This window comes from Ochotona princeps, chromosome 16 (genome assembly GCF_030435755.1).
Source record: "Ochotona princeps isolate mOchPri1 chromosome 16, mOchPri1.hap1, whole genome shotgun sequence".
Classification (NCBI taxonomy): domain Eukaryota; kingdom Metazoa; phylum Chordata; class Mammalia; order Lagomorpha; family Ochotonidae; genus Ochotona; species Ochotona princeps.
Window position 1 is genome coordinate 10,777,719 of NC_080847.1, and position 25,574 is coordinate 10,803,292.

The 25,574-nt window shown below is 43.3% G+C and overlaps 1 protein-coding gene across 3 annotated transcripts in view; it reads right to left on the reverse strand.

The window, feature by feature from the left end:
- The window catches only part of PHLPP2 (PH domain and leucine rich repeat protein phosphatase 2), a 61,268-nt gene that overhangs the window by 34,882 nt on the left and 812 nt on the right, over positions 1 to 25,574 (reverse strand). The window contains exons 2-5 of one of the 3 annotated variants that reach the window (XM_058674367.1): positions 20,919 to 21,181; positions 16,353 to 16,633; positions 5,611 to 5,744; positions 1,110 to 1,300 (exon numbers count right to left, since the gene is read on the reverse strand). In XM_058674367.1, coding sequence (XP_058530350.1) covers positions 1,110 to 1,300; positions 5,611 to 5,744; positions 16,353 to 16,633; positions 20,919 to 21,074 — 762 coding nt within the window. In that variant the 5' untranslated portion in view covers positions 21,075 to 21,181. Of the gene's footprint in view, positions 1 to 1,109; positions 1,301 to 5,610; positions 5,745 to 16,352; positions 16,634 to 20,918; positions 21,182 to 25,574 lie in introns of those variants that run through there. The other 2 variants (XM_058674368.1, XM_058674369.1) reach the window with 2 other exon arrangements.

Below are 25,574 nucleotides of genomic sequence, written 5' to 3' on the forward strand. Positions count from 1 at the left end.
GAAAAGAAAAGAAAAAGAAAGAAAAAAGGCTCCTGAGATTCACCCTTAGCTTCTGTGTACTGATACATTATTCCTTGTCATTGCTTGGCATGATTCCACCAAATGCCACATCTGTCCAGTCATTCACCAATTACTGAGCTTGTAGGCTGTTTGAGAAAAATTGAGGAATTGGTGGAGGACTGGTTTGGGCTATTCTGAATCAAGCTGCTATGGACATTCACATAAAAAAAAAATGCTCAGGGTCAGCATTGTAGTACAGTAGACTAACCCACCACCTACAATGCCAGCATCTCATATAAGCACTGGCTCGAGTCCCAGCTGTTCCACTTCTAATCAGCTCCCTGCTAGTCAGCTTTGGGTCCCGACCTCCCATATTAAAATCCAGGTGGGATCCCAGGCTCTTAACTTCTCAGACCACTTCAATCACTGACATAGTGAACCAGTAGATAAAAGAAGTGTGTGTATAACTTTAAAATAAAACAATAAAACTTAAAGAAAAAAAATATGCTCAGGACCAGAGCCCTGGCATAGTAGCTTAAGCCTTTGCCTGCAGTGCCACCATCACATATAAATTCAAGCCCTGACTGTTCCACTTCCAATCCAGCTCCCTGCTAATGCACCCTCCCTGTAAATATGAACACTTTTACAGTCATCTGTCCCATTTGACTAGTACAGTAATTGCTTTCCTGGGATGGGGAATACTCTAGGAAAGACGTAGGAATCACGCCACCCAGGTGCTGGATCAGGAGTGTGATCATCCCAAACTCTGAATTTTACTCAAATGGGGACCAAGGAGACATCAGAAAGCAGCTGTCTGGGCAGTGGTTACTGGCAGCTGCTTCCTGTTCCTCAGGGCAGCTGGTGGGCGAACCAGCCTCTACATTCCCTCGTGCTCTCAGCGTCAGCAGCGCATGCCTGTCGTGGAGGCCCTGCCACAGCACACAGAGCAAGGACAGCCTTTCAACTTCCCAATCCCGTTAAAGATGAGAGGGTCTTTAATGATGTACAAAGGGGCTTCTTTTAAAAGATGAAAAAAGGCTACGATAAGCAAGAACGGTTTCTTCTTTGGATCGCATTAAAAATAATAATCTATGTTTTGTGAGTCCTACCTTTCCCCCAACCAGAGGCAAAATGTGCATCTTCCCAGTCTGACAGTCCTTCACTGAGGAAACAATAAGGCAGGTGCCACAGAGGACAACGAGGCGCTCGGCCCACTTATGTAGCTGGGTCTTTCCCTTGCGCACGTTATAGATACCAGACAGCAGGATACGATCCAGATGATCCGTCTGGCATGGTTTCTCTGAAAAAGCAAACAGTGCCTCAGAACCCATCAGCGAAGCAGCCAAAGAACACTGAAAGCAGGCAGGATCAACATTCACCAACCTTAGTTATAAGTAACCAAGCAATATAAGTGTTACAAAACGAGATCTTAGAGCATCCTTCACTTCATTTACACAGTGCAAGTATCTACAAATTTTGGTCTACAAAGCAATATCTCACCTTGGATGCCACTGTTAACCCTTCTTCCAAGAGCCTTGCCTCATGTAAGCAGAGAAAGGGAGTACGTTAGTGGCTGAGACCACGGATTTGGGACTCCAGCTACCTTGACTCTGACAATTGTCTTGCCACTTTGTTTCCTTGAACTTTAAGCCTCACTGAGATTTTTGTTTGTTTGCTTTTAAATATTTCTTTTTATTGGAAAGCCAGATATACAGAGAGGAGGAGAAAGAGGAAGATATTTTGTCTGATGATTCACTCCCCAAGTGGCTGCAATGGCTGGAGCTGAGCCAACTTGGAGTCAGGAGCCTCTTCTGGGTCTCCCACACGGGTGCAGGATCCCAAGGCTTTGGGCTGTCCTCAACTGCTTTCCAGGCCACAAACAGAGAGCTGGATGGGAAGTGGGGCTGCTGGGATTAGAACTGGCACCCATGTAGGATCCCAGAGCATGCAAGGCAAGGACTTTAGCTGCTAGGCTACCACGTTGGGCTTAAGCCTCACTTAGTTTTTCCACTAAGCTTTTCCACTCATTTAGTCTGGATCTTATTACTGTGTATTTTTAGGAGGTTCTCATAAAAATTAAGATAATGAATATAAAATACTAAGCATACTTTTAGGTACAAAAGAAGTATAGAGCAAATAACAGCCACTATTATTAATGCATTTCAGAGGGAAGAACTAATGACAAGAGGCATTCTCTAGTGCCACACACAATCCTCCATCCCTCTGCCACTCACGCGGTGAGACTGACGGATGACATCTCAGTCACCTGTTTCAATCATGGCAGCAGAAGTGACACATGTATATCAGAGTTTCTCTTTCCTGGAGCTGGTGCTGTGGCATGGTAGCTTAAGCCTGCACTTGCAGAGCTGGCGTACCATATGGGCACTAGTTCCAGTCCGGGCTGCTTCACTTTGTATCTAGCTCTCTCTGCTAATGTGCCTGCCAAAGCAGAAGATGGCCCAAGTCCTTGCGTCCCTGCACCCAAATGGAATACTCAGAAGAAGTTCCTGGATCCTGACTTTTGACCAACCTAACTCTAGCCACTGCAGCCATCAGGGGAGTGAGCCAGTTTCATATTCTAAATTCTACCTTCCTCATGGAGTGAGTTCTTTAGATCCGGAAGAAACTCCTGGCTTCAGCCCAGCCCAGCCCTGCCCCAGATGTTGGGGGTCACTTGGGAAGTGAACTGCTAGATGAAAGATCTGCCATTCTCTCTCTCGTTTTGCTTTCCAAACATAAGTATTTTACAAATAATTTTCTCTTTATATTTCTGCCACGTATGTATATATTCTGCATTAATAATTACAGTAGGTTAAGCCACTGAAACAAATGTAAGATAAGCAATCAAGGACAGCAAAAACTTAATTCTGTTAAGGGGGCATTCCAGATGTCCAGAGTTATTCAGAAACTCAGGTTTGATGCCATTTTTAACACTTCACTATAAATACTGTTACTTGTTGCCATCCCAATCCAGGACAGAGGAAAATATACTGAGAAGCACACTTGGGAGGTTTTAGGAATCAGGAAGAAAAGTGGCGTGTGTCAGCTCCAGCCACGCCATCTAAGCGCAGCACAGGGGCACACCTCGCTGCGACCAGGGCTGAGAAACGCGCTGTGCCTCGGCACTCACACCCAACTCCACTGTCGAGAAGGAGACAGATACAGGCACGGAAGAATCGGTAGGCTCCCCGAAGTCACACGGCTGACTGTCACCTGTTGTTGAACTTTAAATGAATAGAAACATACTAGGTGAACCTTTCATGTCTAGCTTCTTTTGATGTGTTTATGCTCCTCAGACAAACTGTCTTAAGCAATGTGTGCAAAGAATGTGGTTCAGGAAGAAATGTTCAGATGGGGAGCTGTGCTACCCGAGCTGGACACAGGCCCAGAACTACAACTTCTCCAGCAAATCACACACACCTTTTTCCTATAACATCATCTCATCACACACAAGAAGCGGTTGACTAATATACTCCCTCATCCATGTATGGTTAATCATGCTTCCCACTCAGGTTCAGCCATGGCTTTCATATCATTCATCTGCACTGAGACCCTGTTCCTCTCACTCCATTCTCCCACTGCCACACACACACCCTGCCCCCCAACACACACAGACACCCAGCCCTGCACACCCTCTCCATCAAAACTGATACCCCAGCACTTCCCACTGACTGCCTGGGAGAGCAGATACCTTTTCAACCCAGAGAACACAATCATACATGGAGTGAACATAGGAACCCATCACTGTGGCCTCATTAATTCTATATGCTAAATAAGCTCACTCCTCACTCACCGAAGATTCTGCACATGATCTAGTTAAGCCTGATTGCTAAGCGATTTGCTTTAAAGAAACTACCTCCAAAGTACCTTTCTTCCTGTTCATTTTGGTTGCCTTTGGATTCAGAATCTGACAAAAGTGAAAAGCAAGAATATTTTTTTCTGATGATTCCATGGTATATACACAAAATTTTTTGAAAGAGTTTGTGCCTTGAGTGGGCATTTGGTTCAACAGTTAAAAAGTTGCTTGGTTGGGTTAAGCCTCCACCTGCAGGATGGGTATCTTACTTGCAGGGTAGGTTCAAGTGCTTACCACTCCACTTCCAATCCAGCTTCCTGCTAACACAACTATAAAAGCAGTGGAAGATGACCCAAGTTCTTATATCCCTGCACCCACATGGGAGACCCAGAGGAAGGTCCAGGCTCCTGGCTTCAGATGGACCCAGCTCCAGCCATTGTGGCCATTCAGGGACTGAACGAACCAATGGAACATCTCTTGTTCTCTCTGTCTCTCCTTCTCTCTGCATAAATTTGCCTTTCAAATAAAAATGTAAAAATATCTTTAAAGGGGGGCTGCGTGGACGCCCACATTCCATTGGCACCACTTTCACTTCCAGCTTCCTGTTAAAACACATTTTGATAGGCAGCAGATGATGGCTCAAGCACGTAGTATCCCTGTCACATATGCGGGAAACCCAGACTGAGTTCTCACCTCCAGCTTTGGGCTGGCACAACCTCAACTGTTGATGGTATTTTGGAGAGTGAGCCAATGGACAGAAGATCTCTGTGTATCTCTCTCTGTTCTTTAAATTAAACAAATAAATGCTTTTTAAAAAAAAAATTAAGCTTAATGCCCCTTGTATATATGAGCAGGTCAGTGACTTGCTTCTTTGTTTTGAGGCCTCTGCAAGTGTGCAAGCACGTGCCAGCGTGTGCCTCTCCTCGCTGAGGAGGTGAGATGCCATGTTGTGAAGAGGAACTGAAATGCCGTGCTAACAGCCACATGCATGAATCATGCCAGTCAATCTTCCAGCCCCACTCAAGTCTTCGGATGACTACAATCTCCTGAGACTCAGGCCGGAACCATACAGCTATCGCACCCACAGAAACTGAGTAACAAATACCTACTATCCTTTCATATCACTAGGTTTTCAGGGGTGGTGCAGCACAATAATATAGTAACGGCAAACCCCTTTCTTGAACATAATATTCTCACTTAGATGATATAGCTTCTCTAAGCTAACAGCGCTCATACTTGCACAGGTTTGCTACTTAAAACTTCTCAAAATGTAAACACTACAAATGGGTATTCTGCCTTTTACGGCAATATTAAGATCCTGCTCATAGTGTATCTTATAAAATGATGGTAGCAAAATCAGTGGCATTAAAGCTGATCACTGGGGTCTGGCGGCGTAGCCTAGTAGCTAAAGTCCTCGCCCTGTACACCCAGGGATCCCATATGGGCACCAGTTCTAATCCCGGCAGCCCCACTTCCCATCCAGCTCCCTGCTTGTGGCCTGGGAAAGCAGTCAAGGACGGCCCAAAGCCTTGGAACCCTGCACCCGCGTGGGAGACCTGAAGGAGGTTCCTGGCTCCTGGCTTCTGATTGGCTCAGCTCCAGGCGGTGCAGTCACTTGGGGAGTGAACGATTGGACAGAAAATTTTCCTCTCTGTCTCTCCTCCTCTCTGTATATCCGCCTTTCCAATAAAAAAAATAAATCTTTAAAAAAAATCTTAAAAAAAAATTCCTTAAAATCTAAAGACAGACAGAGGGCACCAATGACCCACTTAAAAGTAGTTAACATATCCACAAAGCCACTGATAAATTCTTACCACCATAGAATCGAATCATACAGCCAAGGTCAGGATTTCTGGCCTCTTCTTGTATGCGCACAGGATCCTCAAATCCCAGCCTGGACAAGTAATCATAAACAATCTGAAGAGGTCGTTCAGTAGGCTCCAGTCTCCTGTTTACACAATTCAGAAGAAAAATATTTGATAACTAATAAAAATACTTCATTCAACTATTTAACCTTTCAATATAATTCTGATTTTTATTTTTTCATCAAGATTTTCCTTAATATCAAAAAATACAGTTAGTCTAAACAAGGGATTTTCAAAGTTTTTGGTTACCCAAAAATCTTTTTGAGAACCCCAAATGGCTTGTGCTTACACAGGTTTTACATCTATTGATACTTACCAAATTAAGAACTTCCTAGAGCTGACACTGTAGCCCAGCAGATAAACCTACCACCTATAGCACTCGCATCCCATATGGGCATCAATTTGAATCCCAGCTACTCCACTGCCAACCCAATTTTCTGCTAATAAGCGTGAGAAAGCAGCTGAGAACTGCCCAAGTTCTTGAGCCCCTTGCACTCACGTGGGAGACCCAGAAGAAACTGCTGGTTCTTGGCCTTGGACCAACTCAGGTCCAACTTTTGCAGCCATCTGGGCAGTGAACCAGTGGATGGAAATCTCTCACTGTTGCTCTATCTCTCTCTCTTTCTGCCTTTCAAATAAATAAATAAACCTTTTAAAAAATATATCTCGGGCCCGGCGGCGTGGCCTAGCGGCTAAAGTCCTCGCCTTGAACACCCCAAGAGCCCATATGGGCGCCGGTTCTAATCCCGGCAGCTCCACTTCCCATCCAGCTCTCTGCTTGTGGCCTGGGAAAGCAGTCAAGGATGGCCCAAAGCTTTGGGACCCTGCACCCGTGTGGGAGACCTGGAAGAGGTTCCTGGCTACCAGCTTCGGATCGGCACAGTGCCAGCCTTTGCAGTCACTTGGGGAGTGAATCATCGGACGGAAGATATTCCTCTCTGTCTCTCCTCCTCTCTGTATATCCAGCTTTCCAATAATAATAAATCTTTAAAAAAATAAATAAATAAAAAATATATCTCGTACTCCTACAAGGTCTTTTGAGAACCTAACATCCAAACTTAAAAAACAAAAATGAGATAGAAAACACTACATTGGCCACAAATAAGTTCATATTAGTTACACAATGTAAGTACAGGCTTTGGGATTGCCTACTACAGCCCAGAAAATAGGTATTTCCACAAGTTTCATAGATGATTCTTCTGTAATAACTAGAAATGAATAGCTTAATCATTCCCCTAAAAAGCAATTCTATTACATGATCTTGATTGAAAGCCAAAGTAAAAACCAAATGCTTAGTAAGCATTCATGGTCTCTGGTGACAATACACTCTGAATCACACACACTTTAAATATAAATAAAAACCAAAAATGATCATCATGTATTCTGATAGAGTGGGATACATCATAATGAAAACGCAGATTTTTTACAATGTTTTTATCACTATAAAAAACAAAATTGGGCCCAGCGGTGTGGCCTAGCGGCTAAAGTCCTCGCCTTGAACACCCTGGGATCCCATATGGGCGCCGGTTCTAATCCCGGAAGCTCCACTTCCCATCCAGCTCTCTGCTTGTGGCCTGGGAAAGTAGTCGAGGACGGTCCAAAGCTTTGGGACCCTGCACCGCGTGGGAGACCCGGAAGAGGTTCCTGGTTCCCAGCTTCGGATCGGCGCAGTACCAGCCATTGCGGCTCACTTGGGGAGTGAACCATCGGATGGAAGATCTTCCTCTCTGTCTCTCCTCTCTGTATATCTGACTTTGTAATAAAAATAAATCCTTAAAAAAAAGCAAAACTATAAATATCATGAAATAGTAAGAATATGGACTGTAAAGTCAGAATGATTGAATGTTACCAGTTCTGCCACTTACCAACAAATCCCTGCATAAGTTAGTTAACTTTATCTTAAATTTCTCACTAGTACAATGGGAATAACAATAGCACCTAATTCACAGGATTGTACTTACTTACCAAAACATGACATAGTATGTTAAGGGTTTAGCAAAATATCTCACCGTTAAGGGTTCAACAATTCAAAAATATTAGTTTTAGAATATTTTAATTTGAATAAAATCAGAGTATTTTCCCCACCTGACACAACAACTAATAACCAAATACTGAAAGCCTATGTGCATGTGCTCAACAATTTGGGAAGGATTCTTGAGATGGGCATTTGGCCTTGCAGGTCAGACATCCTCATCCCATATCAGAGAAACCAGGTTCAATACCTGGGATTGACACCGGCTCTGTTTCTGACTCCAAGTTCTTGCAATTGAACATCCCAGAGCTCACTGATGACGGATGAATTGCTTGGGTCCCTGTCAGTCACATGAAGAGATGGACTGAGTTCTCAGCTCCTCCCTCAGGCTGCAGTTGGAGCCCAATATAGACAATTGAGGAATAAACCAGAAAATTCGAGTTCTTTATCTCCCTGCCTATTAAATACATAAATAAATTTTTCAGAGAATAAGAACTATCTGTCATAAGTAATTGTTTTTCTTTTCAAAGACAGATGACCAGAACAAGTTCCCATCTGCTGGTTCACTGCCCAAATACTCATAAGGGTTAGGGGCTGGGTCCAGGCCAAAGCGAGGAGCTAGGAACCTAAATCCGCTCACCCACACAGATAGCTGGAAGCCAAACACACAAGGCAATACCTGGCTGGTTGGCAGTGTCTGCATCAGGTATCAAACTCAGGCACCCCTGGAGCCAGCGTGTTGATTCAACTGGTTAGTCCCCACTTCCAAATACCAGAATCCCATACAGGATTCTGTCTGATTCATGTCACGGCTACTCCACTTCCACTCAACTCCCTGCATATTGCTCAGAAAGCAAAGTAAGATGTCCCAGAAAGCCACGGAGGGTGGCCCAAAGCCTTGGGGACCTGTACCCAATTGGGAGACCCAAAAGAAGCTTCTGGCTTCTGGCTTTAAATCGGCTCAGCTCCAGCCATTGCAGCTATTGGGGAGTGAACCAGCGGATAGAAGATCTTTTTCTGTCTCTCCTTCTCTCTGCAAATCTACATTTCCAATAAAAATAAATAAATCTTTAAAAACAAAGCAAAACAAACAGATAACCCAGGCACCCCACATGGGCTAACGGACACCTTCACCACTAGGTCAAATGTCCATCCTTGTTATAGTATAGATAATTTAGAAAAAAAGTGCTGTAAAATTACACCAGATGATTTTCCTTTCAAAAGTCAATAGTAAACCAGCAGATGGAAGATTTTTCACTGTCCCTCCTTCTCTCCATAAATCTAATCTGTCTTTCCAACAAAAATAAGTCAATCTTAAAAAAAAGACTGTAGATTTTGTAAATCCTCTTTATATAGCATCACCTATAGAAAGTATTTTCCATGGTGGGAGAGAAAGAAAATAAGAGAAGCCTGACATCTGTTCTCATTAATTTAGCATAAATGAGTAAACAAGTAATATTTCAAGTACAAAAACAAGTAAGATGTGGGACTAATTGTACTTTCTCATTAAACTCATCTGCTTAAGAGTAGAGAATATGGGGGAGGGAGATGCTGGAATATGCTTACAGCTCAATTTTATGTTTCAAAGCTCCAAAATGTTAACAGCCTCGTAATTAGTTATTTGTTAAATCTCTCACAAATCAAACAAATTATGTACTGCAAAACAGGTATAAGAACGAGTAAGGCAGGCAACAAGGAGCTCCGTTCAGCACCTGAATTACTTCAGCTGCTTAAGGCAGATGAGGGAGATAACATGGCAGCTCTGTTTGGCTGCTTATGTTTCCAATTGCTACCACAATTCATGCAAATCTAAACTCAAATACACCTATGGGCAATTTCTCTCCAAATCAGCCAGTCACTGCAACAAAACTATCAATACATCACATCTCTCAGACACAACTGTCCTTTGTTAACATATATGAGAGAGAAGAATGAATTTCATTCCAAGTATAGGGTACTTTAAACATTAGTAAAGAAATGAATTAGAAGACAAATTTATTTTGGTACAGAGAACTTGAACTCCAGGTATAGTTATGCTTCTTTTTTCTTTTTTTCCATCAAACACGTTTCCATGAACGTACAGTTTTACCTGAATACATCTATTTATTTACGTAGCAGGAATGAGTTCTTTTTTTTATTTTTTCAAGAGACCAATATCTGGGGAAACAGAGATTTCTTGATCTACAAAGTGCTCTTTCCAAGAAATTTTCTTTTAAAAACAGATTTTTGAGAGATAAAAAGCTACCATCAGCTGGCTCAATACACAAATGCCATAATGGCCAAGCAGAGGCCAGCTGGTGCCACAGTACAGGTCTCCCTGTGGGGGTAGGACTCCAAATACTTGAGCTGGCACCACTGTCCCCCAAGGATTCAAATTTAACAGAGCACTCCAGTCAGGACCCAGAGCAGGAATGCAACCCAGGTCCCCAAAACGGAACTGCAATGTCTTAACCCCTATTAGGGCTACCAGCAAAGGGAAAAAAGCACATGTCTGGATACACTGCATCACAAACACAAAGTACAGAAACTCAATTAAAACTCAATCCCGCCGCATTTTAAGTGATAAAGTCTCCAATGTTAGAATCAACAATGCAGGTAACAGTGCAAATCTGCAACAGTAAAGAGACCTCCCTGGATGTTTACCTTATACCTGACACTCTGCTGAAGGTATTCAGGGAACCACAAAACTATGACTTCCTTTTTTAAAGATTTATTAATTTTTATTGGACAGTCAGATATACAGAGAGGAGGAGAGACAGAGAGGAAGATCCTCCGTCTGATGATTTACCCCACAAGTGACCACGTCAGCCGGAACTGAGCCGATCCGAAGCCAGGATTCAGGGTCCCAAGGCTTTGGGCCATCCTCAACTACTTTCCCAGGCCACAAGCAGCGAGCTGCATGGGAAGCAGGGCCACTGGGACACAAACCAGCACCCATATGGGACCCTGTCATGCGCAAGGCGAGGACCCCAGCCACTAGGCTACTGCATAAGACCCCAAATCTGTAACTTTTATAAATAAGATTCAGAGTTACACATTAAATGTATGACATCAGAATTTCAAGCTGTATATCTTCATTACAAAGCCTAGTTTCTTTTCAGTAAACCACATTACTTTATATAAACCATTTGTGAACTCAAAGCACTTCAAAAACAGCTTGCACCAAGGAACATAAGAATGCATGCTTTTGGGCCTGGCAGCATGGCCTAGTAGCTAAAGTCCTGGCCTTGAACGCGCCAGGATCCCATATGGACGCCGGTTCTAATCCCGGCAGCTCCACTTCCCATCCAGCTCTCTGCTTGTGGCCTGGGAAAGCAGTCGAGGACGGCCAAAGACTTGGGACCCTGTACCCGTGTGGGAGACCCGGAAGAGCTTCTGGCTCCGGGCTTCGGATTGGCTCAGCAGCAGCCATTGTGCTCACTTGGGGAGTGAATCATCGGATGGAAGATCTTCCTCTCTATCTCTCCTCCTCTCTGTATATCTGACTTTGTAATAAAAATAAATAAATCTTAAAAAAAAAGAATGCATGCTTTTAAACTACAATATTTTGTTGAACATCATTCTGAAAGATCATTTGAAAGATACACTAGTTTTTATTCATAATTGCTGTACAACAAAGCATAGGATCGGCCTTTTTCCCAGGAAGGAGATTCTAAATTTTTACAGATTCTTGAGAAATGAAGTCTTTATGATGTAGGAGGTCCCTGGATAACCTCTGCATTTATGCCAAAATGAAATGGCTCAGACAGGAGCTGGTCACCAAGAAAGATCAACCATGTAAAATTTGAGGGTTGGGGGCTTTCAGTCAGCCTGACCTGGAGGGAGAACAAGGAGTGCTGTAGGCTGAGTTTAGTCACAGCAGAGATTCAACCAACCATGTCTTCACAATGAAACCCAATGAAACACTGTTCTTCCCCAGTGGGCGAATACTTCAGTGTGCCAGGCAGGTGACAGCTCCTGATTCCACAAAGAGCACCAAAGTTCTGTTCTGAGACCCTTCTAAACCTCTTCCCAGTGTATCTCTTCAGTTGCCTGATGTTGATTTGTATCCTCCGTACTAAACTTTAATTGTAAGCACAAAGTTTTCCTGTAAGTCATTCTAGTGGATTACTGAACCTCAGCGGGTCATGGGAACTCCCAGATTTGCAGCCAGTTAACAGAAGTGCAGGTGGCTTGAGGACCCTCAAGGCACAGCCAACATCTGAAGGGCAATCTTGGGAGGTACTACTTACACAACAGAAAAAGATGGAAAATATTATAAATAGTAGCCTGGGAGGCAAGACACTTGCGAACCAGTTGAAACTCTACCACCACCAGTCAACCTCAGCAATGCACTTTCAAACTGAAAACCTATGAAACAAAAGGAAACAGTTTCACTGAGACCCAGTGGGGACCTTCTTGGTTTTCAGAGGACAGCTCTTTGGCCTGTGATCAGGACTGGATTCCACACAGAAGATATTAAGCTTCTCTTGGCCTTTGCCCCATAACTGCTGGTAACTCTTGCGAGGAGTGTGACAACCAAAGTCCCAACCTCTGCACTTCCTTCCAGATGGAAGGTGAGGGTGGGATGGGCAGACCAGGTGGAGAGGGGCAAGAGCACTGAGCTGGGTGGGGCACATGTGGTTGGGTGGGGCACGTGGGGTTGGGTGGACTCCGTTTCATTAGTTCCTCCACAAGCTAAATTTCTACATATTAGTAACCCTTGAATTATACCCAAGTGACAAGTCCATTCTTGGACAAAAGTAAAGTAATGTATGATTCAGAGAAAACAGGGTTTAATTCTAATCTTAATAATTCAATTTCCAGGACCTAGCCTAAGGAAATTGGCAATGTAAAGATTCATGGCAATGGTGAGTCAACACTACTTCTGGAAGCTGAACAACTGGGGAAAAAAGCCCAACGGCAACATTTATTGAGCACTTACGAGGAGTCAGGCATCATTCTAAATATTTTACTTCCTGGCTACTCAAGACACAGCACATCAATTCAGAATTTAATAGAGAAACATTGTCTCAGGTCTTGAAGTGGAACAACTGGAACTCAAACCTGCGTCAGTGACACATGCTGAGGATTGGCCTACAATGCCACTGCACTGGCCCTTTATTACTCAATCTTTAAACAACAGATAGTATACATACCCATAAAATATCCTTTAGCTATGAAAACAAGTCTAAAGTTTTAATCAATGAAACACCGAAAATAATGCTAAGTAGGCAGAATATAAAATTGAATATGATTATTATGAACTCAAATATGCAATTATTAAGAAGTGTGTGCCTGTGTGTCTGAAGAAAGATCTCGGGGGAGGGAACGGCACCAGCACAGGTGAGGAGAGTGGAATTTGGCGTCAGAATGCCCACACTGAAACTTCATTCCACTACTTACTGGCAGACTACTCCTAGGTGAGATGATTGATGTTGTTTTCTTCAGCTATGAAAGAGGATAAAATTCAACTAACAAAACTGTGAAGATCAAATGAAGTAACCTACATACAGCATAAGTAGCTGAATACTATTATTTTCCTTCATACTTTTTTATTTCCCATAATTTCTTCAATGAACACATAGTGCAGTTCATTAATGGGCAAACAAAGTTCTACAAGGCACAGTCCACAGTCTATCAGCCATCGTGTGAAGGGCTAGGAGAGACAGTACCCTCCGCCCGATTAGATAATGTCAGACTAAACTCAAGCATCTACAGCTGAGAAAGAGACCTAAACAAGATCTGGACATAAGCTAGATTAAACTGTGCAACTGAGTGAGGGTTACTGCTGTGCCTGCTCCCCTTTCAGAGCTGCTGCTCAGAAGGCAGTCTAACCTGGATCTGGAGCGATGGAGGCATTCCAACGGCTGCCAGCACCTGCCTGACCTTGAGCAGGTTATGAGAGCTCTCCTGAAGTCTCAGTTTTCAGCAAAGGAAAAGGAATTACACTGCTTCCCCAGGAGCTACGGTGAGGACTGTAAGGAAATACGCAAAGCCCAAAGCACACTGGCACACCTGCAGCAGAAGCCCCGGCTGCGCAGGGTGCCTGAGCTTCCGCTTGGCGATAAGGTAGGCGCCTCCAGCCCAAAGTTCAACAGTGTCTTCACCATACTGTCAAAGAACTATTTCATTATAAATTATCAAAGTTATGGGATTAAACTGTACCTTAAAGTACAGTTTAGATTCCTGTAAGTAGATAAACTGTATCACATTTGCATTTTTGGTGGGAGCAAATTAATTCCAGCAGGGATTTCCCCATATTTATAATGTCTGTGTAAATGGAAACGTTGGAAACGTTGGTTCACAGATGAATCAGTGACATGCTTAAATAAGTGGACTCAATCAATCACCACCAGCTACAATCTAGGTCAAAGCTTCCCAGCTAATGAAAGTAGATCCGAATCCCTGCTCAGACTTAGAAAAGCCTACTGAAGACCCAGTCTGATCCTTCTGTTTTTTTTTTTTTTAAGATTTATTCAGTTTATTACAGCCAGATATACACAGAGGAGGAGAGACAGAGAGAAAGATCTTCCATCCGATGTTTCACTCCCCAAGTGAGCCACAACAGCTGGTACTGTGCGCTGATCCGAAGCCGGGAACCTGGAACCTCTTCCGGGTCTCCCACGCGGGTGCAGTGTCCCAATGCTTTGGGCCATCTTCGACTGCTTTCCCAGGCCACAAGCAGGGAGCTGGATGGGAAGTGGAGCTGCCAGGATTAGAACCGGCACCCATATGGGATCCCGGGGCTTTCAAGGCGAGGACTTTAGCCGCTAGGCCACGGTGCCGGGCCCGATCCTTCTGTTTTACAAGTGGATTTAGGAACGGCAGTTAACTGATGAACAAGGAAAACATTCAAATACTAATCTACTTTTTCAGAAATTAGTCCAAATTACAAAAGGAATACATAGTAATCCTCAATTTACACTTTTAAAGAAGGACATCAACTTTTTTTTAACACAGCTGAAAGTGTTACTATACTTATCACACTTTCAAGGTATAACTTGGGAGCTTCCTTTCTCACTATAAAACCATACTGAAGTCACAGCTTTGGATTCTCTTTCAAGTTATTCCTTTATTATCAAGAAGAGAAGAGAAAGGGAAGGAAGAGGGCTAGGCATTTAAAGAGTTATTATCACGCCTAATTCAAAGAACTAACCGTAATCTGTCTTACAAAAAAAAGACACTGAATCAGAGTTCATATGCACAACATAAGAATACGATAATAGTCTTCACGCCTCCATTAAAAATTAAAACACATTAACAGCTTTTAAACCAATGAAAACATGATTCGCTTCATTCATCAAAAGAAATTAAAATTTAAACAACAAAATTCCTATCAGATCTGCAAAAATCAAAGTCATCAGGCTTGGAAAAATATATGTTCTCTTATTTTAAAAGTGTCAACAATCATCTCTATAAGCAAGCATATGTTCATGTGTCTATATTTCTATATGAAATGTTAATACTGGGTCCAGTGCCATGGCATAGTAGGCTAAGCTTACACCTATTGTGCCAGCATTCCATACGGGCACTGGTTTGAGTCCCAGCTGCTCCACTTCCAATCTAGCTCTCTACTTATTGCCTATGAAAGCAGCCGAGGATGGGCTCAAGTCCTTGGGCCCCTGCACCCATGTGGGAGACCTGGGAGAAACTCCTGGCTTCAGCTCAGCTCAGCTCTCACCATTATGGACATCTGGGGAATGAAGCAGCAGATGGAAGATGTATCTCTCTCATAAATCTTTTATAAAAATATAATAACAGACTTTGGAAAAAGTAAAGGGGAACAGATACACCTTCAACGTTTTTGATGGAAATGTAACCTCTATGAAAAGGAATTTGGCAATATCAATCAAAATTATAAATGCTCACAAACTCCACTACTGGGAATTTATCCCAAAATGTCAGTCTCCCCTGTATTAAGAATATCACAGATACAGAGGACTCACTATATTACTGTTTTAGTGATTTAAAAAAAATTGGTGGGCCTGGCGGCGTGGCCTAGTGGCTAAGGTCCTCGCCAGGATCCCATATGGTCGCCGGTTCTAATTCCGGCAGCTCCACTTCCTCTCTGTCTCTCCTCCTCTCTGTATATCTGACTTTGTAATAAAAGTAAAATGAAACTCTAAAAAAAATTTAAAAAAAAAATTGGTAACAACCTGAATGCCCATTGACAGGAGACTCATGACTGACTCATAAGATGAAATACTATTAGTCATTGAATAAATGATAGCTACACATTTCTTACTACATAACAATCTCCAAGGAATACATTAAATCAACGATGTGTTGCATATAGCTCCATTAGTTTTCATCTATATACAGAAGTGGAGGAGCATACCGTGCATCAGCAAATATACATGCCTGTAGTTATATAAACTGTCCTTAAAAAGCTGAGAAACTGCTCATCGCAACCTTCTTTGTAGGAATATCAGAACAGTCAGGAGACAGCAGAGGTCTAACTTGTCACTATCTACTCTTTCATAAATTTCAATTTAACTCTCAGTGCACTTCTCAAAAATACCTATGATACATGCCAAAAATTTTTTTAAACTCCAGTTTTTCTTTATTGATATTTTTTAAATTCAAGAATCATAAACTCAGCATTTAGAGGACAAAACTCTTTTTCAAGACTCATGACTCAGTTCCAACAGGATTATAATGCTAACATCAACTTCTAAGAAAAATGCATATTACTTCATGCTGCAGCAGAATTAGAGTGTCAAAACTCAGATCTCACCTGACCAAGTCTCCATGAAGTTGTACATAAAGACTTTCTCTGCCTTCTCCAGCACATATTTCTGATGCTGGTGTATCCACTGTGCAAAGGACGAGATGGTAGTCAGCGCAGGAGGAGGAAGGGACGGAGGAAGTGGTTGGTGCGGTGGCAGTGCTGGTCTCAGCGCCATACAGGTAAACACAGCCTCGCTTCACATCTTCTCTCAGCCAGTCTCTTTCTCGAGAACCAAACCTATTTCTCCTAGTTAAGCAATTTCTGCTTCCATTACGTTTCATATTTCTCTAAAAAATATCAGGGAAAAAAATTAGCTAGCATGTCTGACTGAATTCTGTCATCACTCCACCTCTCTATTCCATATTCACCTCTACTTCACTCAACTATCCCCTCCTCTGTGAATTCCTCAGCATCTGCTCATTCTTCTTTTTCCAGTAAAGATTTATTGACCTATTCGTTCATATGAAAGTCAGAGAGGAACTGGCCCAATAGATCAGTTGGCTAATCCTCTCCCTTCAAATGCAGGTTCTTGTCCCATATGGGGGCCAGTTCATGACCCAGCTGCTCAACTTCCCACCCAGCTCCCTGCTTGTGGCCTACAAAAGCAGAAGAGCTTGGCCCAAAGCCTTGGGACTCTGCACCTAAGTGGGCAACCCAAAAGAAGCTTCTGACTCCTGGCTTCAAAACAGCTCAGTTCCAGCCATTGTGGCCACTTGGGAGTGAATCTGCGGATGAAGATCTCTGTCTTTTCTTCTCTTTGCAAACCTAACTTCCTAATAAAAATAAATAAATCTTAAAAAAAAAAAACTAAAAAAAGTTTTAAGAGAAAGGGATGGAGGGAGACAGAGGGAGTGGTATAGGGAAAGAGCTCTTCCACCTGCTGGTTCACTTCCCAAATGGCTGCAAAAGCTAGGTCTGTCTGGGCCAGGCCAAAAATAAAACCAAAAACTCCATCCAGGTCTCCCCCCAAGTAGCAGAGGCCTAAATACTTGGGCCATCTTCTCCTGCCTTTCCAGACACATTAACAGATAACTGGACCTGAAGCAGAGCAGCTAGGACTTGAATCGGTGCTCAGACCTGGGATGCCAGTGATGCAGCCTGCAGCTAAACCCACTGCAGCACCACACCAGCTCCCACCTGCCCGTTCCCAACATAGGGAACTCACTGCTAGCTCCCCAGCCTTGACGCCATCATCTGCTCTGACCTCGCTTTTTCTTATGTTTTCAGAAAAGCATCCAGAATAATAAAACATCTTTGTACTTACTATTCAACTTGCACAAATTTTAGTATTTTGCTAGTTATTCTAAGGAACATACATGTACACAGAATATTCCAAGATATACAGCTGTGGCTACCAGGATCCCACTGGTACTTAACAGACCATGCATTTTGTATGTTTAGCACATATGCATGCTACAAACTAGTTTATAAACAGTTTATATTTTAATTTTACCTGATGTATAACTTCAACATACTTATATTTCACCTGGCAATTTTACATATTTTAAAATGTATCTATGTTAATACAAAAACCTCATTCGTTTGAATAATATCCATTTTATCAATTCTTTGTAATTTATTCACTCTCCTGTCGATGGTATTTAGTTTCCAATTTTTATGCTGGAAATGAGGCCACAACTGATGAAAATTTCTGAGCATCTCTAAGCAGACGTTTAAGTTTCTCAAGGGTTCTAACCCTCTTCCTCATATCCCAAATAAGTAAGGATAATATCAACCCAATAACACAAAAACATTTTTCCTACTCCTTTCATGTTTCAAAAAAAAATTACTGTAGGGGGCTGGCACTGTAACTTAGTGAGCTAGGTCTCCACCTGCAGTGCTGGCATCCCAAAGGGACACCAATTCCACTTCCAACGCAGCTCCCTGATCACAGCCTAGGAAAGCAGCAGGGGGTGGCTTGTGTCCTAGGGGCCCCATATCCACACAGGAGACCCAGAGAAAGCTCCTGGCTTCAGCTCTGGTGAACTCCAACTGTTGCAGCTATTTGGTAAGTGAACCAGTGGATTGTAGTTCTCTCCCTCTGTCTCTGGGTAAAACTGCCCTTAAGTGAAAATTAAATAAATCTCTTTTAAGTTACTGTGGCATATGGTAACTTACGCATGTAAAATTCATATATACCTTGTGACCTTAAGTTATCTCAAAGCAAAATAACTGCTACAGCCAGTGTAACAAGTTGCTAAAACAGGATGTTTCCCTGGTCTATTTGAATGGCAGGCCATCTCTGCTGGAAGTCCCACTGACAGCCACAGTAACCAGCCACTTCAGCTTCATTCCCTGTGCCCTTCATTGTGTTCATATGAAAACCATTTCCAGCATGAAACACTGGAAACCAAATACCATCAACAGGGCAGGGAGTAAGATACAATGTATTCATAAAATGGATACTATTCAAATGAATGGGCTTTGTATATAGTCTGTATACCCAACTACTGAACAACTAACCAAAATACACCAATGCTTACACATCTCTGTGACTTTATCTGGAATGTCCTTCACTCTAATGTCTACGGGATAATTATTCTTCAAAACTCTACTCAAACGTATCCCCCCCACTCTATTCTCTCTTTCTGTCTAGAAAGAATAATTCTATTTTCGCTTCAGCAAAACTTCTTCACATACAACAAATATTTAGTGCGCATTTGACAATGGGTTTTAATTATTTATTGGGCCCAGAGCAATGGCTCAGTTGGCTACTCCTCCCCTTGCAAGCACCAGGATCCCACATGGGTGCCAGTTCGTATTCCAGCTGTTCCACTTCCCATTGAACTCCTGCTTATGACCTGGAAAGGCAATAGAGGATGGCTCAAAGCTTTAGGCACTGGCACCTGCACCTGCATGGGAGACCCGTTAGGAGGCTCCTGGTTTCAGACGCATTCAGTGCTGGGCACTGCAGACACTTTGGGGGTGAACAGAGATGGGAGATCTTTCTCTGTGTCTTTCCTTCTCTCTGTAAATCTGCCTTGCCAGTAAAAGTAAATAAATCTTTTTATACGTAATTTGTTATTTCCATTTCTTCCTCTCTTCCACTGACAGTCTATTACAAAATCTTAACACAAAGTGGCATACAAACACAAGCACAAATCAGCCAGTAAGTCAGAAATATATTCGCAATCTGTACTTCAACTCAATCCCTGTAAGAAAGGGAACCGGGCAAAATCTTTTTTGTTTGGTTGGTTTTGTTTGTTTGGTTTTAGTAGCAAACCCAACGATTTCTTCTTGTATCAGATGCAAACTTAAAGGGAATAAAAACAGTTCCACAAGTACTCCTCATTAGGAAACAGAAATACTTTTAAATAAATAAGTATTAGATGCCGGCCTCCCTTGTGAGTACTGACAGCAACTCCTGCTTGCTCCCCTGGTGACCCAGCTCCTTGCTAAACTGGCTGAGAAAGCAGCAGAGGACGGCCCAATTACCTGGACCCCTGCACCCACATGTGAGACCCAGGAGTTCCAGGCTCCTGGGGTTGGCCTGGGGTTGCAGTCCTTTGGGGAATGGCCATAGCACAAAAGATCTCTCTCTTTCCTAACCCTTCCCTTCCAAATAAATAACAAATAAAATATTTTAAAGATTTATTTTATTTTTATTTGAAGGGCAGATTTATAGGGAAAAAAGGAAAGTCAAAGAGAGATCTCCCATCCACCAGTTCACTCCACAAACAGCCACAAAGGCTAAAGCTGGGCCATGAACCCAAGAGTTTCTGGAACTCAAATCAACAGCCACGTGGGATGCTAGCACTGTAATAAGAGATGAAAGGTACTATGCGATGGTGCCAGTACCAAATAAAATTTCATTATAATTACTGAGATAAAATGGCTGATGGTAATTGTAGTATTTAAAATTGTACTTCCAAAGACTGTAAAAAAGGGGACAAAGAGAAGTCAGCAGGTATTTTCAAGAGGAAAATGGATTCACAGTTTAACTTAGCATGATGCAGGTAAACTTAGCATTCTGTGGATCTTGGAGATCTGAGTATAGCTACTCAAAATCCTGAGAGTTCTTCTTCATTCTAACTTCATAGATTAAAGCTCTGCTACAAGTAGAAACTAGGTCTCTCGTCAAACTGAGCGCTTTTCCTCAATGCTGAGCATTTCAGAATTAACACAGGGCTTCCAAGTTTTGTATTTCATAAACACAAGGGCCATCACATTAGTGCCACTTAATAACAACAGCTAATTACTAGCTCATTTGTTTCACTATGAGAGACAGAGCTAGCACCCACTGGTTCTCTCTCCAGATGCCTGCTTACCACGGCCAGGGTCAAAGCTCACTCTAGTCCCCACTGCCCGGCCCGTGTGGATGGCAGACACTCAGTCATCTGAACCATTCCCACGGTCTCACAGGGTCTACACTGGCAGCAGGCTAGAGCAGGGAGGAAGAGCCAAGTATCAAACCCAAGCACTCCAACCACTGCAATGCAGGGGTCTTTTTTCTTTTAATGCTGAGTTACTGTTTTTATTTACTTAATAGGCAGAGAGAGAGACTCTTTCCTCTGCCAATTCATTCCCCAGCTGTATGCAATAGCCAAGCAGGGTCACAATGAAGTCAGGCACCTGGAAATCCATCTGGGTCTCCCACACAGGTGGCAGTGGAGCCATCACCTGCTGCCTTCCAGGGTGTGTGTCACAAGGAAACCAGATTGCAAGTGAAGGCAGGTCTTGATGTTTGGCACTCCGACGAAGGAATTTGGGCGTCCCAAGCAGCAGCATAACTTGCTACACCACAACACCTGTTCCAGTGTGGGAGTCTTCCCTGGGATCTTTGTGAGGCTCAATGTCTACTCCAAGGTTAATTCCAAGTACTTCTTTCTTAAAATCTTTGGGAAAGATGAACTGGTTGGTCCATCTGAAAACAAACTTCTGCATGGTACAATAATACACAAAAAAATCTATGGGGGTTAGCGATATGGCAAGATAAGTCACTGCTGGACACTGGCCAAGCATTTGGGAATTACTGGGATCAGGTTTCACGTCCACCCATGTAATCCAGCTTCCTGCTAATATGCCTGGTAAACAAGAGACAATGGTCCAAGGCCTGAGGCCCTGCCCCCACAGGCAGACACAGGTGCATTTCCTGGCTCTTGTGAGTATCTGAGGAAAAAACCAGCAGCTGCAAGATCTCAATCTCAATATCCCAGTGTCTCTCACGCCTTTGCTCTCCGTCTTTACAATAAATAAAAAAAGAACATTTACCAAAATAACTATAAAAAAAAAGAAACTAAACTAAATTCAACAGAGGGAAAAAAAAGTACACCCGATTACACACAGCCACCTTTACTTAAAAAAATTTTCTAAGATCAAATATTGACCCATTTGATAACCTCAATCTTTATTTTACTTTTTTTTATTCATTGATTACATTGTATTATGTGATACAGTTTCGTTGGAACTGGGATAACCTCAATCTTAAACAAATCAAGAAATTTTGTCCTTAGGAAGTAATACAATAGGACGTACATGGATTTTTTTCTGTAACAAGTTATTTTTTAACACGCATTTACTTCCCTTAAAACTAAATTCCTTGGGGCCCCGGCGGCGTGGGGTCCTCACCTTGAACGCACCGCCCATTGCGGCTCACTTGCGGAGTGAATCATCAGACGGAAGATCTTCCTCTCTGTCTCTCCTCCTCTCTGTATATCTGACTGTAATGGAATGGATAAATCTTTAAAAAAAAAAAAAAAACAAACTAAATTCCTTAAGACCATCACTGTTGTACATCATGTTAAGATGCTGTTTTTTGTGGGACAAGCTCAGCCTCCGCTTGCAGTGCCAGCATCCCATTTGGGCATCAGTTTGAGACCCAGAGTAGTGGAGGACAGGTGAAGTGCCTGAGGGTCCCAGCACCACATGGAAGACCCAGAAGAAACTCCTGGCTTCACAAGGCACCAGCTTCAGCCATTGTGGCCACTGAGGACAGAACTGGCAGATGAAGGACCTCTCTGACTTATCTCCTTCACTTTCTGTAATCCTGCCTTCCAAATACATAAGTAAATAAAATCTTCAAAAAAAAAAGATGTGACACCAGCATTCCACACTGAAGCATCTGTTTGAGTCCCAATTCCTCCGTTTCCAATTCAACTTCCCTGAGAAAGCAGGGAAATGTTTAAGCCCTGTCAAACATATGGGAAACCAAGGAGGTATCTGAGCTGGCTTTGGCCTGCACCACTCTCCTGCCGTTTGGGGAACGAGCCAGCAGTTGAGTGATCTCTCTCTGTCCTCTCCCTTACTCTCAGTTGCTCTTTCAAACACATGTACCTTTAAGAGACTGATTCCCAGGCTATATGATGGACTCTATCCCATCCCCTCCTCAGCAATAGCTTGTGCTACAACTTCACCAGTTATGAACCTCATCCAAAGCCCTGGATGAGTAGCAAAGCAGTGTCACAGCACCAGTGTAGATGGACGGCTCTGCTAGGATTAGTCAAAGCTGAGTTGCTGCCTTCTTGCTTAAGCGTCAGGTAAGTGCAAGGAAGCCTGCAGAGGACACGTTCCTTTGAGGCTCCCAGCTGCGAGCATCACCACTCCACTGCACCTGCTAGGTGGAAAATATCTGATTCTCTCCCCATCTTATATCTACATGAAAACTGTTATCACAAACCCACCTAACAACTCTAACCATTTCTCAAATTTCTCACATCAACGGAGTGCATAAAGAGTACATTTAAATATTTAAACTTTTCTTGAAAGCAAAACATTTTAGAGTAAGCCATGACTTAAACACCTACTGCTTCCATAACTTTTAACCCTCTAAACCTGAATAATGAGGACTGTATGAGTTCAAAGGTGATAAAACTATGAAACATTCACACACAGACAATTAAGACTAAGATATCCAGGGCCTGAAGCAGTAGCCTAACAGCTAAAGTCCTTGCTTTGCACGCAATTGGATCCCATATGGGCACCAATTCATGTCCCTGTGGCCCTGCTTCCCATCCAGCTCCCTGCTTGTGGCCTGAGGGGGCAGTTGAGGATGGCCCAACGCCTTGGGACCCTGCACTTGTGTGGGAGACCCGAAAGAGACTCCAGGCTCCTGGCTTCTGATGGCTCAGCTCTGGCCATTGTGGCCACTAGGGAGTGAATCATTGGATGGAAGATCTTCCTCTCTCCCCTTCTCACTGCATATCTGACTTTCCAATAAGAAGAAATTATAAATCTTAAAAAAAAGAAAAAGTAAGATGTCCATTGTAAAAAAAAAAAGGGGGGGGGGAAGAGGTTTTCTGGCAAAGTGACTCTCCATATTCAGTGAGTTTTCTTAGTAGGGAAAATAACAGAAAATGTTTCTAGAAGATGTTTCTATATTCAAACCTTTAAAAGAACACAGGCTCACCTCTGAAAAGATGCATGCTATAGAATATTTTGGAACTGAGTGGGGGCAGTAGGGTGAGATAGAGGATGCATAATTTCAGTGCATTACAATTTTTTTCATAATGCACAATTTTGATTTAAACAACTTTAAAAATTCTTCCAAAATGAACTTTACAACACCAACCAGATGAGCTAGAACTTTCTATCTTCTACAGACTGAGCCAAAAATTAACATATAGCTTGAACCTGTGGGCAACATCTGAAAAAATGTTAACTAAATCTGAAGACCTATTTTTTTTTAAAGATTTATTCATTTTATTACAGCCAGATATACGGAGAGGAGGAGAGACAGAGAGGAAGATCTTCCGTCTGATGATTTACTCCCCAAGTGAGCCGCAACGGGCCAATGCGCGCTGATCCGAAGCCGGGAACCTGGAACCTCTTCCGGGTCTCCCACGCGGGTGCAGGGTCCCAATGCTTTGGGCCGTCCTCAACTGCTTTCCCAGGCCATAAGCAGGGAGCTGGATGGGAAGTGGAGCTGCCGGGAATAGAACCGGCGCCCATATGGGATCCCGTGGCTTTCAAGGCGAGGACTTTAGCCGCTAGGCCACGCTGCCGGGCCCTGAAGACCTATTTTTAACAAAATTTTCTAAATTCCCATGCAGATGGACCTTGATGTGATCCAGCTAGGTTATACAGACTCCCTTCCAACAGCCTGTCCATGAAGCTCTCCTCTAGCTGTGATCAAACAAGGGATGCCATGACCTGGGAGACCCCAGCCTCGCACAACTGCAGCTCAGCCTGGTAAGCAAGACCACTCACATGGCATCTCCACTGGTCCACTGGTCCACTGGTTCCAGACCCCAGCACTCGGGAACCTGACAAGTCGGTCTTCTCCAAAGGACCTCATGCCTCAATTTAGCTCTCTTTCAGAACTCATTACATCCTGAGAAACACTTACCCCAAACCCAAAAGTTGTTGGCGTGTTTTAAGTAGACCTGCCATTTGCTGATAAGCCTGGCCTGAGAAAAGTGTGTTTCTATTCAGCTCATTTGCAATTTACAGTTTTACGATGCCATCACTTTAAAAAAGAGCAAATAAACAGGTAGAGGGTCCACAGAGAAGTCAGAGGTAAACTATGAAAAATTAAATCTAAGTCATTGCATTGAGATTGCAGGAAAGGGAAAGGGTGACAGCAGGAAAAACCGTTTTTGCATTCACAGACCTGTGGAGTGTGTGTGTGTGTTCCCACTGGGGAGATGTCCTAATAATCATAACAACACTAATAACAAAATATTGCTCAACCACAATTCCAATTAAACAGGATTAAAGCATGCTTGGACGTCATGTGTTCTCACTGTTTCGCAAAGGATTTCTGAAACACCTAAGATTTTCTGTCTTCCTTTCCTGTGATAAGTTTTTAAATTCGGTCCTATTCCCTCTCTCCCTCCTTCCGTAACTCTAGAAGGAATTCCACTCCACCTCCAGGAACAACACCTAGCTTACACAGCTGACGGACAGAAAAAAAAAAAAAAAAAGGTTTCAGCCACTATCTCAAAGGCTGGTAGAAAACTCCACCCAGCGGGCTTCCCACAACCACTCCCTTACAACCATCTACGCTGTCCTCTCCACAGCCTGGGGCATTCCCGGTACTTTAAACTTGTCACCTGCCCGCTAGCCAGCACACATCTGCACAGCCTCTCACTCCCCCGACCCCGATTCCTGCCCCAAAGTCCCGCTAGCCAGCTGCCTGTTGCATAACGGAACCCCCACATACACCCCCACCCCCAAACACCCTCTCTCCTGGGCTCCCGCAGGCAGGAATGCCCCCCTCCGGCCCAGTCCCTCCTCCCGCGCCCGCCGCGCCCCGCGAGTCCCCCGCGCAGCCGCTCGGCCTGGGCAGGA